This window comes from Pongo pygmaeus, chromosome 12, assembly GCF_028885625.2.
Source record: "Pongo pygmaeus isolate AG05252 chromosome 12, NHGRI_mPonPyg2-v2.0_pri, whole genome shotgun sequence".
Taxonomy (NCBI): Eukaryota; Metazoa; Chordata; class Mammalia; order Primates; family Hominidae; genus Pongo; species Pongo pygmaeus.
The window spans coordinates 73,034,050-73,047,201 of record NC_072385.2 but is presented as its reverse complement, the minus strand read 5'-3'; the positions used below and the strand labels follow the sequence as shown (position 1 = coordinate 73,047,201).

Sequence of the window (13,152 nt, the reverse complement as noted above, 5' to 3'; positions counted from 1 at the left end):
CCACGTTTGGTTTTAATGATCAAATTCTAGAGGGGGAGAGGAGAAATAATATGACATTTAATCCCCTCTGGACCACTGACCTATTATGGTTCAACTTTGTGGTCAAACTAGGTCGGAGAGACAAGTTCCAGTGAATCAATTCATGATACGCACTACCTTTCCTAAAACTGAACAAACCTCTTGCCTTTCGGGAGCTGGGTGGTAGGTAGATGGAAGAAAGCGATCCACCAACAGGCATGGCATGTCGGTCATCACAGAATCTGCATTGACTTTTGTCTAACATGCTCAATCAAAAAATGTTTTGAGGGTCACTATATAGTGTTGCTGTTTATCACTTAGAGCAGGGAATTTAAGTCCCACTGCTAGCCTTTAATTCCTTTTCCCTTGAGCTGCCGAGAAACCCACACACCTAGCTGCCTCCCTGCTAAAATTAACCGAAGGAGGGAGGGCTGTTGAATACGTGTGTGTATTTTTCCAAGAAAATTTTTACATTGTGTTATAGCAGAAACAGTGGAGTCTGGACTGGACATTTGTAAGGGTGACATGTGGCTGTGTAAACCACAAACAAAATCAAGATACATCTGTCAAAACCACATCAGAGACAAGAGAGAGCACAGAGAAGCATTTATCATTTAGCTGAGGAGGCAGGCTGCAGGGAGCAGCCGTTCCTGTCAAACCAACCTTTTGAAATTTCCAACATGCCCTTAAACTTTTCGAGTAAGCATGTCTGTGCGCTTCAGCAACTGCCCTCTCTACTCTGGCCTGGCCAGTCGAAAATGGCATCTTAAAGTCAAGGTCATGGTGTCATCCCACCACAGGGCTGTGTTTAATTACAGCCCCATCCGGGCTGACAGCCAATATGGATCCAAGGCTAGCCCTGAAGCTCAGTTAACTCTTTCCACCTCCTCCAACTACCCTGCCAGCCCACTCTACTTCAGGGAAGCCTTGAGAACGAGCTGAACCCCTAAGGAGGCCTGGCCAGATGTTCTGAGTCAAACAAGTCATTGGCTGAACTGCAAATGCCTATATGGCCACTTTGCCTCTGACACGTCACCAAGGCTGGAAATGGACAATGGAAGCTGGACTAGGTGTAGTAAAGCTCAATACTTCAAAATGAGAAGGTGGGGATACGGAAGAAAAGAAATCCAAAATCGACAGATCCAGAGAGAAGGTGTCTGATGTGTGTACCTATCCTGCCTACATCTGATTCAGTGAGGTGGAAAATATTTATTTTTCTGTGTTCTGGATGTAAGCAACAGAAATGATTATTTTAACATTACAGGGCTGTCATGGACAGTCACATAGAGTAATAGAGAAAGCACTTCACAACTCCTTACTACTTGGCTACAGCACCTCTGAAAATGAAAAGAAAACATGCAAACAGCTTTTCTCCTTGCTTCTCATTTACCTGCTATGTGTTCCTGTTTGGGGCAAATTCCTCTAGATGACGTTGATAAACAATCGTCATCCTCTGGCGTGACCTGGATGCCAACCTCCACGGGATTGGATGCTTTTTTCATCTCGATTGGTGAAGGGGAAGGTGGCTTATCCACAGCTTTTTCTAAGCAGAGGCTGCCATTGCATTGTTTCCGTTTGTGCTCGATAAAAATAAGAATGTCCCCCAATGGGAAGTTCATCTGGCACTGCCCACAGGTGAGGAGGTCATGATCCCCTTCTGGAGCTCCCAACGGGCCGTGGTCTGGTTCATCATCTGTAAGAATGGCTTCAAGAGGTTCGGCTGTGGTTGGAGAAACAAAAGCACAATTATTAGAGTGCCAGAGAGGAGAGAAAGGGGGAAAAGCACATCTCAACCCCATGCCATCCCACCACATCATGTAAAGTGTTTCTAGGCTTCTCTATATAATACCCAGAAAATGTGAGCATACAAAATGTACAAGGATGTGAAGGTTATCAACCAGAGAGCAAATTTGTCAATGAGGCAAATCATCACATATGTAAAGAAAACAGTCTTCCTTGCATAACTCCAGAGAACACACACACATATACACATGCACACACACACAGCAACAAATTGTCTGGTTTGTAAGTTTAGAAAGAATGCTACTTAAATAGTTAACACAGGGAACATAAAGAAAGCTTAAATAATAACTACAAGAAAAACTGGTTAAAAAAAAAGTGGATAGAAACCAAATTTGTTTCCTTTTTCCTATACACCAAGTTGTCCATTGTGCCAAAGAATGAAAGGAGAGGTGAATAAACACACACACCCTTTGTGTGTGAATGTATATACTCCTAAGTAAACAGACATGGCTTCATAAATTAGAAAGCTACTATGTCACACGAAAAATGTGCCACATTTACACTGCTGTAATAAGAAAACGACTGCATGCATCTATGAAACGGATCTAAATAATAATCATGTTGCAGCATAATTCACAGTGCCAAAAACCTTTCTGCTCTCACTCTCAGCAGTGCCACGAAATCAAAGAAATACCAAATTCATGGGCAGTATTTCTCAGACACATTAGCTAAATGGGATACTTTTGAGTACTTAAGAAAATAAGCCAATTAGTCATTTTTTTTTATTCTGAGAAATGGAATGCCTAAAATATCCTAAACATGTTTGCACTTGGTGGCATCTATGATATAAAAATCAGAATGGTCAAGCAAACACCACATTTCAGAGCAAGGCTGAGAAGTCCTTTCTTTAGACTTGAAATACTTTGCCTAATGTTGTCAAAGTTGACTAATTTTCTGAATGAGCTCCAAAATGCTTCATTATGAGACTATTTCTGCACACATAATCACCAGCGGATGGTATAACAAGGTAGACATGTCTTTCTTTCCTGTTTGCTTTTTTTTTAACTTTGTACTAAAATACTCCAGCATCTACTTTACCAGCTTCTATCATTTTTTAAGCTTCCAAAGGGGAAAAGACAGTTGGTAAGTCTCTGCTTGTGAAATCTTATGCTTGCTCTATCAAAAAAAAAAAAAAATCACAAAATACAAAACACATCCAGGATGCTGCCAGTTAATAAAACTGAAGCAGAAAATGTACAAGTCTTAAACAGTTAATCAGTCTGACCTTCTTTAGCAAGCTGCCAATTTCACATTTAATGAACTTAAAGCCACAGAGAATCAAAAAATAGATTTTAATTTGAGTGTAGAATATTGGAACAGATTTTGATAAAGTGCAAAAATCCAGTGAACTCAGGTTAAATTTATTTCAACCCTACCCAGGCTGAATATTGAGGGGGAAGATCTGGAGTAACTCCCAGATGTGCTAGGTGAAATAATATTGAGAGAGCCCTGCCTAGCTGCACCTGTGCTCAAGTAGGACATCTCATAATTTCTAGCCTCTGGTACTCCTCCTAATTTAACATAAGGTCACCACACGAATATGAAGGTTATATTCCTACTAATAAAGACCGTAAAGTAAGCACTTATGTTTCTTTGCCCAACATACTGGCCAAAAGATAAATACAGAATACATACACATACTTTTCAAATAAAAGAAGACAAACGGAAGTGCCTCTGCATTGTGCCTTTATGTCATTCTTCTCCTACATTTGCTTCCATTTTGACCAAGTGAGGAATAGGGAACTCATTCTCAAAATATTCCTGTTGTCTGAATTAAGGATTTTAAGTACACATTGATAAATGTGGCTTTTTTGTTTAGCATTAGCTACAAGTTCTGAGGTTTACAGACTGAAGGAAGACTCAGGAAAATATTCTATTTTATCAAACTTAGTAGTACATAGAACCTTTGCAAAAAAATTTTTTTATTTCCACCGTTAAGATTCTTTTTTTTTTTTTTTTTTTTTGTTCCCAAGGTCTGACACATTTCTAAAAGTGGGAATATTATTTAGGTGCAAAAGGAAATATTCTCCTAGGTATCAAATAGTTAAAGGTAATGTGGTTCAAAACAGACTTGGTTAAAGTCTTCTAAATGTAGTGACTGAACTGATTTACAATCAAAACGGGGAAATGAAGTGGTAATTCAGAGGTTGCTGATTACACCTCCACATTTCACCTAATTAATTTTATAGGAGGCAAAGTTCTTGAAAATAACAAGATGATCAAATGTACAGATATAAAACCTGTAACCTCAACATTTTCTATGCTCTTAACGTAAATTATTGCTAATTAACAAGAATTATATCCTAATGTATGAAATACGTTTAACATCGGTCTCCTTGCAAAACATTTGGCTAGTGGTGTTCAGAGAAATACCAAAACGTGTTTTTATCATTGCTGCTATATTATTAAAAATCAGACAAAGTGGGACACAAAGAAAATATGAAAATACAATTCTCATGGTGTAGTCTACTGATTTGCATTGACATCTTTTCTCAGTGGCAATCAACATTTCCTTTCTGGGCATCTGATAATTTCTCTGCATTTTAATGCAAATTCCCCTTTCCCTAAAAACCTTCCTAACCCTCAGCCATTTACCCCCTCCCTCAATTCAACTCCATCCTCCTTCGCCCCAACAATACCAACATTTCTAAGCTCCGGCCTAAACTCCGGCTACAAAGCAGGGAGTCCTCGATTGAAGTGGAAGGGAGTGGGCAAATAATCATAATAATTAGCCGCGAATTCTCTCTACGAGGGGAGGAAGAAATAGAAAATAAAATGCTTCTACGTTCAGACAGCAACACAGCCTAGAACGTCTCAATGTCTCAGTGACAGACTGAGATCTCTTTCCTGTCTGTGTAGTTGCAAAAGAATAAATTTAAGAGAAAAAAATAATCCTTATAGGAAATGTTGGTAAGGAGCGAGCAAAACGAGAGCTGCCGGGGAGCGGAGGGGGAGGGGGAAAGGGAGATGTGTCTTCAAGTTTGCTTTCCAAGTCCTTCTTGATTGTCTTAACAGGGTAAAGAAGCAAACGGAGGCTGAAATTCAGAGAGGAAAAGCAAAGAAACAAAAGCAAAGCCGGGGGCTACAGGCCCGAGGCAGGGGCCCCGGCAGGGGTGGACCGTGCAGAAAGTGAAGTTGGGCGCGGGGACTCTGAGGCACAAAGCGAGCAGCGTGCTGGCTGCAGGCTCCCGCCGCGCTTGCTGCGAACACGTGCAGCAGCGGCCGCGGGGCCTTGGGGCCGGGGGCCCGGGGGCCCGGAGGCGGAGGGCAGCCAGGGGCCCTGACTGCTGCCTCCATGCCCGTCCAGCTCGGCCGCAGGGTGACGGTTCCCTGGGCCTGCCAGTTGGTGAAAAAGGAAGTGAGGTTTGGAAAACCCGGCTGGTTAACCTGGTGCAGTCTCAGTATCTCCGCACACACCTCAAGCGCGGGTCCTGAAATTCATTCTGTGTTCACAAGCTTACACTTCTTACTTTGGGGGATCTCTGCAAATGCATTTCCCCCGCAATTCTGGGCACTGGGTGTGCGCGGCGGCGGCTGCGGTTATTCATTATTAATGACGCTGCTTGCCCGCATCATTATGATGATAACTATTACTATTGTTGTGATTCCGAGCTCCGAGGCGAGAGGGGGGGTGTCGAGCTGCAGAGCCGCCCAGCAAGCCAGCCGAGGCCACCGAGGTCTGTGCTTTGCATGGGGGTGAGGGGGTGGAAGAAGTGAGCCTGGAGACCAAGTGCAAACTTGCCATACCCCCCTCTTCGGCCATGCCCCGAAGCCCTAGAGCGCGCACTCCAGGTTCCTCCCTACCAAAAATGCCGGCCCCGAAAGAAAGCGAAAACTGCACCCTGCTCCGAGCCCGGCGCGCGCTGGTCCCAGCTCGCGCACGGGGGTGTCGGCCGCGCGCCCGGTCGCTTCTCCGCGGCCCCGGCCAGAAGCATTTTTAAAGTCAAAATGAAGAACAAAGACATACGGGGTGATGGGGGAGAGAAAGGGAATTCTGCCTAACCGTTCTTTCCCCCCACCCCCACCCTCGCAAAGCTCGTTCCTCCCCGGACGAGAATCGCCGGGCAGGAGGTGGGGGAGGCTCTGGTACAGGTTCAAGTTCGCTGAGCTTTCTTGATCTTGTTCTGCCTCCTAGCGACCGAATGGCTCATTCAGCCCACATAGCAGAGGCGGGGGGCGGGGGGGTGGTCCTGAGGACCGGGACGGCTCCTGCCGCCTCTGAGCACCCAGAAAATGAGTAGAGAAAGAAGTGACCCCCTCACCCCCTCCCAAACTGGCCCTTTAACCCCAGGACAGGAGGAGGGGGTACTAACCCTCCCAGCCTAGAGTGTCCCAAGATGGACCCAGGAGGGAGAGGGGTAGGAGGGAGCAGCCTGGACTGCGCGCCCTGGTCTGTCCTTTGAGCCCCCACTGCATCCTTCCGAAGAAGGGCCTGACTTTCCCGAGTCCTGCGAACACTGCCCTTCCTTCCCGCCGGTACCTGGCCGGGCTGTAACTTCACACCGCCGCGCGCCGCGTCTGATCCGTATCCGGCGCGGCCGGGGGAGTTGGGGGCGGGGGAGAGCGGCGAGGGAGGGATGCGAGGGGGTGGGGAGAGGGAGGGCCCCGCAACGTGCCGGGGTGGGGGAGCTTCCGAAGTGTGTGACAAGTTCCAGGGCCCAGTGAAAAATTCAATTCCCTGTGCGCACCCCCCTCCACCACCCCTTTAAAAAAAACACAGAACCAAGTATAGGTGGTCCTTTAAAACTGCATCAAAAATTTAAAGTAAGAATCATAAATTGAGTAGGGGGGGAATGTGGGCCCTCACGCCTTTCTTTCCCTTGCTGCCAAACTTTCCCAAGTGCCCACCGCCCGCCTTTCCAGGCGCAGTCAGCCGGAGACAGCCACCACCACCAGCTCTTATATAGACTCACAAGAACCTCAGACCAAGCCAGGCCTGGGGAAGAGGGCAAGACCCAAAGGGTGGAGTGCTCGGGGTCCCAGGATCCAGCGCCCTCAAAATGCACACTCAAACACACTTCTCCCCTGCCCTTCCCCGGCAACCCCGCCACCTGGCCTAGCCATGCTCGGGGCGCAGAGGGACTGGTGGCCAGACCCGGCGGGGTGGGGGGTGGGCAGGGAAAGCACGTGGTGACCTCCTCGCGGTCCCGAGCTGTGGACAAGAGACGTCTGAGAGAGTACCCAGGGCGGAGGGGAGGGGAGGCGCAGAACGCGCTTTTACGGTTGCTTTGCAAAATAAAAATGCTTTGCAAAGCCGAGTTTCACCCAGCCGATTTCGCAGTCTGGGAGGTCGAGAAGAGGTCTGGGCATTGTGCTGGGGGCGGACCAGGACCGCGGGCCAGGCTGGCGCGGAGTCACTGCGTGGCCTGCCGCCGTGCCTGGCGGGTGGGCGCCGGGCGCCGGGTGGGCGATCCGGGGCTGGGCTGGGGCGCGGCGAGGTCGGGCAAGGCCCGGGCGAGGCCAGGCCGCCGCCGCCGCCTGCTCCGGGGCTGCCGCGCCGCGCTCGGTCCTCTGTCTGTTTGTTGGCAGGAGGCTCCCGCACACGCGGTGCTTGTAAACATTCAGACACGAGATTTTTCCCAATCAAAATCCACTTCCACTTTTTTTGAAAATCTTCCAAAAAATAGTAAGAGGAGGGAGTTCCTCTCTCCCTCTCCGTGCCGTCGGCGCCCTAAGTTTGCAACTGAAGGGGTTTTGGGGAACAGGGTGATTGTAAATTTTTTTCTAGATGAGAGATTGTGAGATTTTTGCAGGGGGGCTGGTGGGGGAGTCAAAGAGAAGGCCGTCACAGAAAAGGGTTGGCAGAGCGTTTGGCTTCGGTTCGGGGGCAAGAAATTGTACATTCTCTTGCCTTGTTTTATTTATTTTATTTTTATGTATTTATTTATTTATGTGCCAGTCTTCTCCTTGCTGCCTCTGAGGTTCGGTCGGGAGGGGAGGGCAGCGGCAACCCAGGCGGCAGCAGTCCGGGCTCCCTCCCTCCCTCTCCCGCGTGCCCCCGGCCGCCTCCTCCCCCGGCCCTGGCTCCTGCCCTTCGGCGGCGGCGGCGGCGGCGGCGGCGCGGGAGGGCAAGCGCGAGGAGCCGGCACAAAAGGCAGCGGGACAAACACCCACCTCTGGCCGGAACAAAAGGCGGCAGTGCCGGCCGCGTCTCCCGTTCTTCCCGGTCCCACGGCTCTCCCGGTCGCCGCGGCCCCTCTCCCGACTCGGCGGACTCAGGAGCGCCAGGGGCCCCTTTCCACAGTGCCACTTTCTCACTATTGTGGGGATGACTACTTTCCTCCCGCTGCACACTTGACCGTGAGCGCGCTGGTGTCCAAAGGCCAGTCTCACCTCTTTTCTCCCCGGGAATCGTTTTTTAGACTTGTACTCACTCACTCCCTCCCCCCCATTTTCTTACGGTGAGTGGGAAGCAACCTCCCTTTCCCCACCAGCTCCCACCCCCAGGTTTGCATGTGAGTTGTTCGCATCCTTAGCATTGTTCATTATTTTGCAAAACTGGCGGGGGGGGGGGGGTGGAATCATTGCATTCCTTTTCGAAAAGAGAAATAAAGCGGCGGAAAGGAGGAAAGAGGAGGAGTCAAATATTTGTAAAATTAAATAAAATTAAAAGGTGCGTGCTGTCTCAAAAGTGCATACACGGCAATGGTTCCAGATGGGATGAGGGTTTTTTCCCCCTTTAATCTCTTTTACCTCGACTCTCGGAGGTTTTTCTCGTGAAAAATTTAAAAATGCATGCACACACCCCTCTCTCCCCCTCGCTTTTGCTTCTAGTCCTGCGCGCTCTCGTGATTATTAATAATTATTATTACTATTATTGGGTTACTTACGCGAGAATTCCCGTTTGCTTAAGTGCTGGGGTTTGCCTTGCTTGCGGCGAGACATGGTGGGCTGCGGGGCGGGCGGGCGGCGGCGGCGGCGGCGGCGGCGGCGGCGGGCGGACGACGGCTCGGTTCACATCGGGAGAGCCGGGTTAGAAAGAAGGAGACTCCAGAGAAAATATCTTCATCAGTGCCTTTTGACATCCAAAATAAATTAGAAATAATACAAAGATGGCGCAGGGAAGATGAATTGTGGGAGAGCCGTCATGGCTTTTTTTTAAGCAAAAAAAAAAAAAAAAAAAAAAAAAAAAAAAAAAAAAAAAAGAGGGAGAGAGAGAGAAGAGAGATAGAGGGAGAGAGAGAGAGAGAGATGAAAAAAATGGCAAAAGCCCCCCTGAGCTGCAAGTTCAAGTGCGGACGTGACGTCCCTGCGAACTTGAACGTCAGGAGTCTGGATGGACAGAGACACACAAAACATGGGCAGGGCGAGCAGGAGAGAAGGGGAGGAGGGAAGGGGAAGCTCACACCAATGGACACACATCAGGGGCTGGACATGAAAAAGAGACCAGGACAAGCCAATGGCCAGTGCGGGGCGGGGGAGGTGCGGGGCGGGGGGCTCCGCGGACGCCAGACGCGGCCCCCGGGGGAGGGGCGGGCCGAGGGGAGGGGGCGCTGGGGCCGCGGGCTCACCAGTGGCCGCAGCGAGCGCCGCGGCGGTGGCGTGGCCGGGAGACAAGAAAGGGGTGGCAGGGGTGGGAGGAAAGGGTGGGGGGGAGCAAGACGTGCGCCCTGCTCCCCCCCACACACGCGGACTCTAAAATGAAAGATTATTCAAAAAAGAAAAAAATAGAGCGAGAGTGCACCGGGAGGCTGCAGCCCCGGGCTGGGGAAGCGCGGGCGGAGCGAAGCCAGGTAGAGTTGCTCCCGGACACCCTCCTCCGTACGCACACCCACTTCCCCTCCCCGCCGCCGCCGCGCTCGCTCCCCGCGTGTGGACGCCAGGGGCCGAAGTAAAAGCCCCGAGCCCGCGGCTGCGCTCGGGAAACTTTGCCCGAGGAGAGGACAGCAAAGAAAAATCACCCGAAGTTGAGAGCTGAGCCTCCAAGTTACAGCTCCGCAGCCGGCGAGGGGAGGTGGGAGGGAGCGCACGGCATCGCAGAATCCAGCCCAAGTTTGGAGGGTTGCGGGTGCGGAAGGGCAGCGCCCGAGTCTCCAGGAGCCCGGGCGGCCTGGAAAGAGGCGACCGGGGAGAGGGAGGCGGCGCAGGCCGGGGCCCGAGGGCGCCCCCAAGGCCGAGCCAGGGACCGGGAATCTGAGCGCCCCGCCAAGCGACTGGGTCTGAATGCAACTGGAAGCGCCGAGTCCCCGGCTCCTAAGGGTCGCAGAAAGAGAGCCCGAGGAATAAAGAACGAGGAGCCAGAGTCTGGCCCCCCGGAGGGGAGCGCCGGGGGCCTGGGCAAGAGAGGCGCCGAGGCGTCCACCTCTCTGAGCGGCCGAGGACAAAGCGCGGGCAGTCCCGGGAGTCCTAGTCCCTGGGAATGTGCTCACGGCGCCGCGGGAGGTCCCCGAGCCGGGTCCCTGGGAGGGACACACCCCCTCCCACTCCAGAGCAACTGCAAAAGCACAGAGGGATGGGAAGAAAATGTTTCTTACGGGCAGAGCACAACTGTTCCTGTGCTGTTACCCAGGGAAAGAGAAAATGGGAATGGAGAGAGAGCGACAGGCTCGCAGGAGCAGCGGGGAGGCCACGGTGGTGAGATGACCGCCCCGGGTCACCACCGCGCTCCCCAGGCACCGCCGGCCAAGGCGCACACCCGGGAGCCAGCAGCCCCCTCTCGCCTTTCTGCAGACGTTCCCTGGAAATTAGGGAAGACCTGTTGGAAATAAAACCCTGTCTCTTTAATGCACACACGCACACACACGCGCGTGCTGCCGCTGTCAAAAAGCGGGCTTCACTCTGGCGTGGGATACTTTCAGTTTTACGTAAAATGTACAGCAACAGCACCCCCTGCGATTGGAAAGTTTATTCAGAAACGTGCCTGTAAAGTCCCCTGGCGCCTCCCGCCTCCCAGCCTCCCTGCCTGCCAGCACCACTCTGCAGCCGCCGCCGCCGCCGCCGGGGAGATCGCGGTCCGATTCCAAATCGGGAAGGAGTTGGGGGGAGAGAATGGACTCAGGTCCCAGGGAGGTGCGGAGGGTGCAGGGTGGAGACGGGTCGCCATGGCCCGCGAGACCCTGAGCTGCAGGTGGATATGTGTGAGTGTGTCTGCAGAGCGAGGAGCCCTCCTTCCCTCTCCTCGGAGCGGTTCCACAACCCCCGTCTTCTCATCCCCCTCTTCAGTCTAAGGGGTGTCGTTTCCGTAAACTCACCCACCCGGTGGGGGGGCTTTATTGTTTTAAGCGAGGGCCCCGGGCTTGCACGCACTCACCCATCCCGCAGCCCTGCCGGCAAGCGGCTGTTTATTCCTGTTTCGTCTTAGTAAAGTTTCAAGTCTACTGTGTTAGAAAATGACTGGCTTGCCTAGCTCGGCGGAGCTTCGGACCCCTCTAAGGAAGAAAAGGAGGTTTTCATGCTCAACATTGAGAGAGATGTGGGCTGGACTGGGATTGTGTCAATGTGGTTTGTTGTTTGTTGTTGTTTCCCTCCAGTTTGTGGGGGGGGGGGGAGACCTCAAATTCTGTTTAAGAAGCGGGAAGATTCACTAGAAGTTAAGCTCTGTAGCTTGTGTGTGACACCATTTCCCCTTTTCACTGAGTTCTTCAGAGCAGGTCAGCATCTCTATTCCACCACAGTCTGTTTTTTGTCTTGTTAAACCAGCCTTGGAGTCACCAAAAGAATGTCTTCTTGAGGGGTGGCGGGGAAGGACGACGTGGAGGACGGTTGGAGGGAAGGTGAAGAGAGGGAAGAAGAAAGTGCAACTGGGAGGCCTTTGAAAAATAAATAAATAAAAGAAAAGCCCCTTCAGGTAACAATAGTGAGCCAGATTCTTTTAGAACCAGGCTTTTCAGATTTGAATATTGTTCCCACCCGTCCATAAAAGTCCATCTATGGAGAAGATATATAAATGAGCGAGTGAGTGTTGTGGAAATATATATATATATGTATGATTTATATATAATGGTGTGTATAAAGCTTTTCGGGGTTGGCTGTAGTGTAAAAAGTAATGACTTTATTACCTCTGAAAGGTTCTGTGGTTCACATTTAACAGTCTTCTGAATTACAATTCATTACACAATTGTGTGCGCTCTAACGACGGCACCCTATCAGGGCTGCTATCTGTGGTTATTTCCAATAAATAACTGGCAACATTTTATTGATTTTCCTTTTTAAAAAAAATCATAGGAAATTAAGCACTTAGTTACAAGTAGGTCTGCTATGTTATTGCACTTGTTTCAGATTCCAGGGGGTTCCTTCCGAAACCACATCTTAAAACACACATTAAAAAGCCAGTTTTGCAGCTGCTTTCCCTGAGTGCCAATGGAGAGGTAAGCAGCGACGATTCCCCGATTAACATATATTTAATTTCACCATCATAATATGCCCAGGGTGAAATGGGAAATGCCCTCCCCTCCCGCCCCTCCCCCAGCCAGATTTCACCCAGTCCAGCAAACCACGGCTGTGTGTCGGCATTTGATCCCTCCTGGTCGTCGACCCCCCTCCCCGGCCCCTGGTGCCCTCCCCTAGGGCGACACCCCCTCCCTCAGCACTGCTGGATGCTCGCTAAAGCGCCCGAAAGTGGGGGAGGGGAGGGTTTGTATGTGTGTTTAAAGAAAGATGTGTCGTTTTAAGAGATTTTAAAATATTACGTAAGTATTGATTAATGATGCAGGTGGTTTTGTGGAGGGGGTGAAAGGTCACTTTAAATGCGCACACTTGGATACACAATAAGTATATTTACCTTTCCAGAAGTGGCTTTTAGAAAGTAATAAATTATGACAACGTTAAAATTATTTTCTGGCCGTTCAGTTAACTTCGTTTGGGGCTGTAGAGCTGTTGCTGCTCCCATTGAAAGGGTAATTACGTTCCGTGGGCTCTTTCCCAAACCTTTGGTGACGACACTGCGTGTAAACTCCAGGCCAGCAGACGACCCCTCCCCTTCCCTCCTCCCCCTTTTTATCTTGCCCGCGGAGGAGACGCCCCAGGACTTCCTGCAGTATATATTCTGCCTCTGATCTCCGTACTTAATAGCCAAGTCCTAGTTTATGCTTTATAATGTGTTGACAAGTTTTCTAACAGACTTTCTGAAATAATGCCCATATATTCACGTCGGTTAGAAACCCACCGTATTTTTAGAGTTGAGTAGATCTATACCCTAATGCAGTGAGAGAGTGTAAATCATACAGGATTTCATAGTTCTTTCAGTAGTTTTCGGTATGAAGTATGAGCCGCGTGGCCTCCAGACGTAACCTTTTAGAAAAAAAGACAGTGCTTTTATTTTATGGTGTAAAGTGCTTTTAGCTCCAGGGCTCTGAACGTGAATGTGGTCAACAAACAGCTCGAAGAGGGAGA

The 13,152-nt window shown here is 50.3% G+C and overlaps 1 protein-coding gene across 19 annotated transcripts in view; it reads right to left on the bottom strand.

Annotated features, from left to right (window-relative positions):
• BCL11A (BCL11 transcription factor A) overlaps nucleotides 1–9,212 on the bottom strand; it is a 101,834-nt gene extending 92,622 nt beyond the window's left edge. For 8 of the 19 annotated variants that reach the window (XM_054475030.2, XM_054475033.2, XM_063648715.1 and 5 more), the window contains exons 1-2: nucleotides 8,652–9,212; nucleotides 1,409–1,738 (exon numbers count right to left, since the gene is read on the bottom strand). In XM_054475030.2, coding sequence (XP_054331005.1) covers nucleotides 1,409–1,738; nucleotides 8,652–8,706 — 385 coding nt within the window. In that variant the 5' untranslated portion in view covers nucleotides 8,707–9,212. Of the gene's footprint in view, nucleotides 1–1,408; nucleotides 1,739–6,301; nucleotides 6,363–7,935; nucleotides 8,175–8,651 lie in introns of those variants that run through there. The other 11 variants (XM_054475032.1, XM_054475034.1, XM_054475037.2 and 8 more) reach the window with 5 other exon arrangements.
• Nucleotides 9,213–13,152: the final 3,940 nt, after the last annotated feature.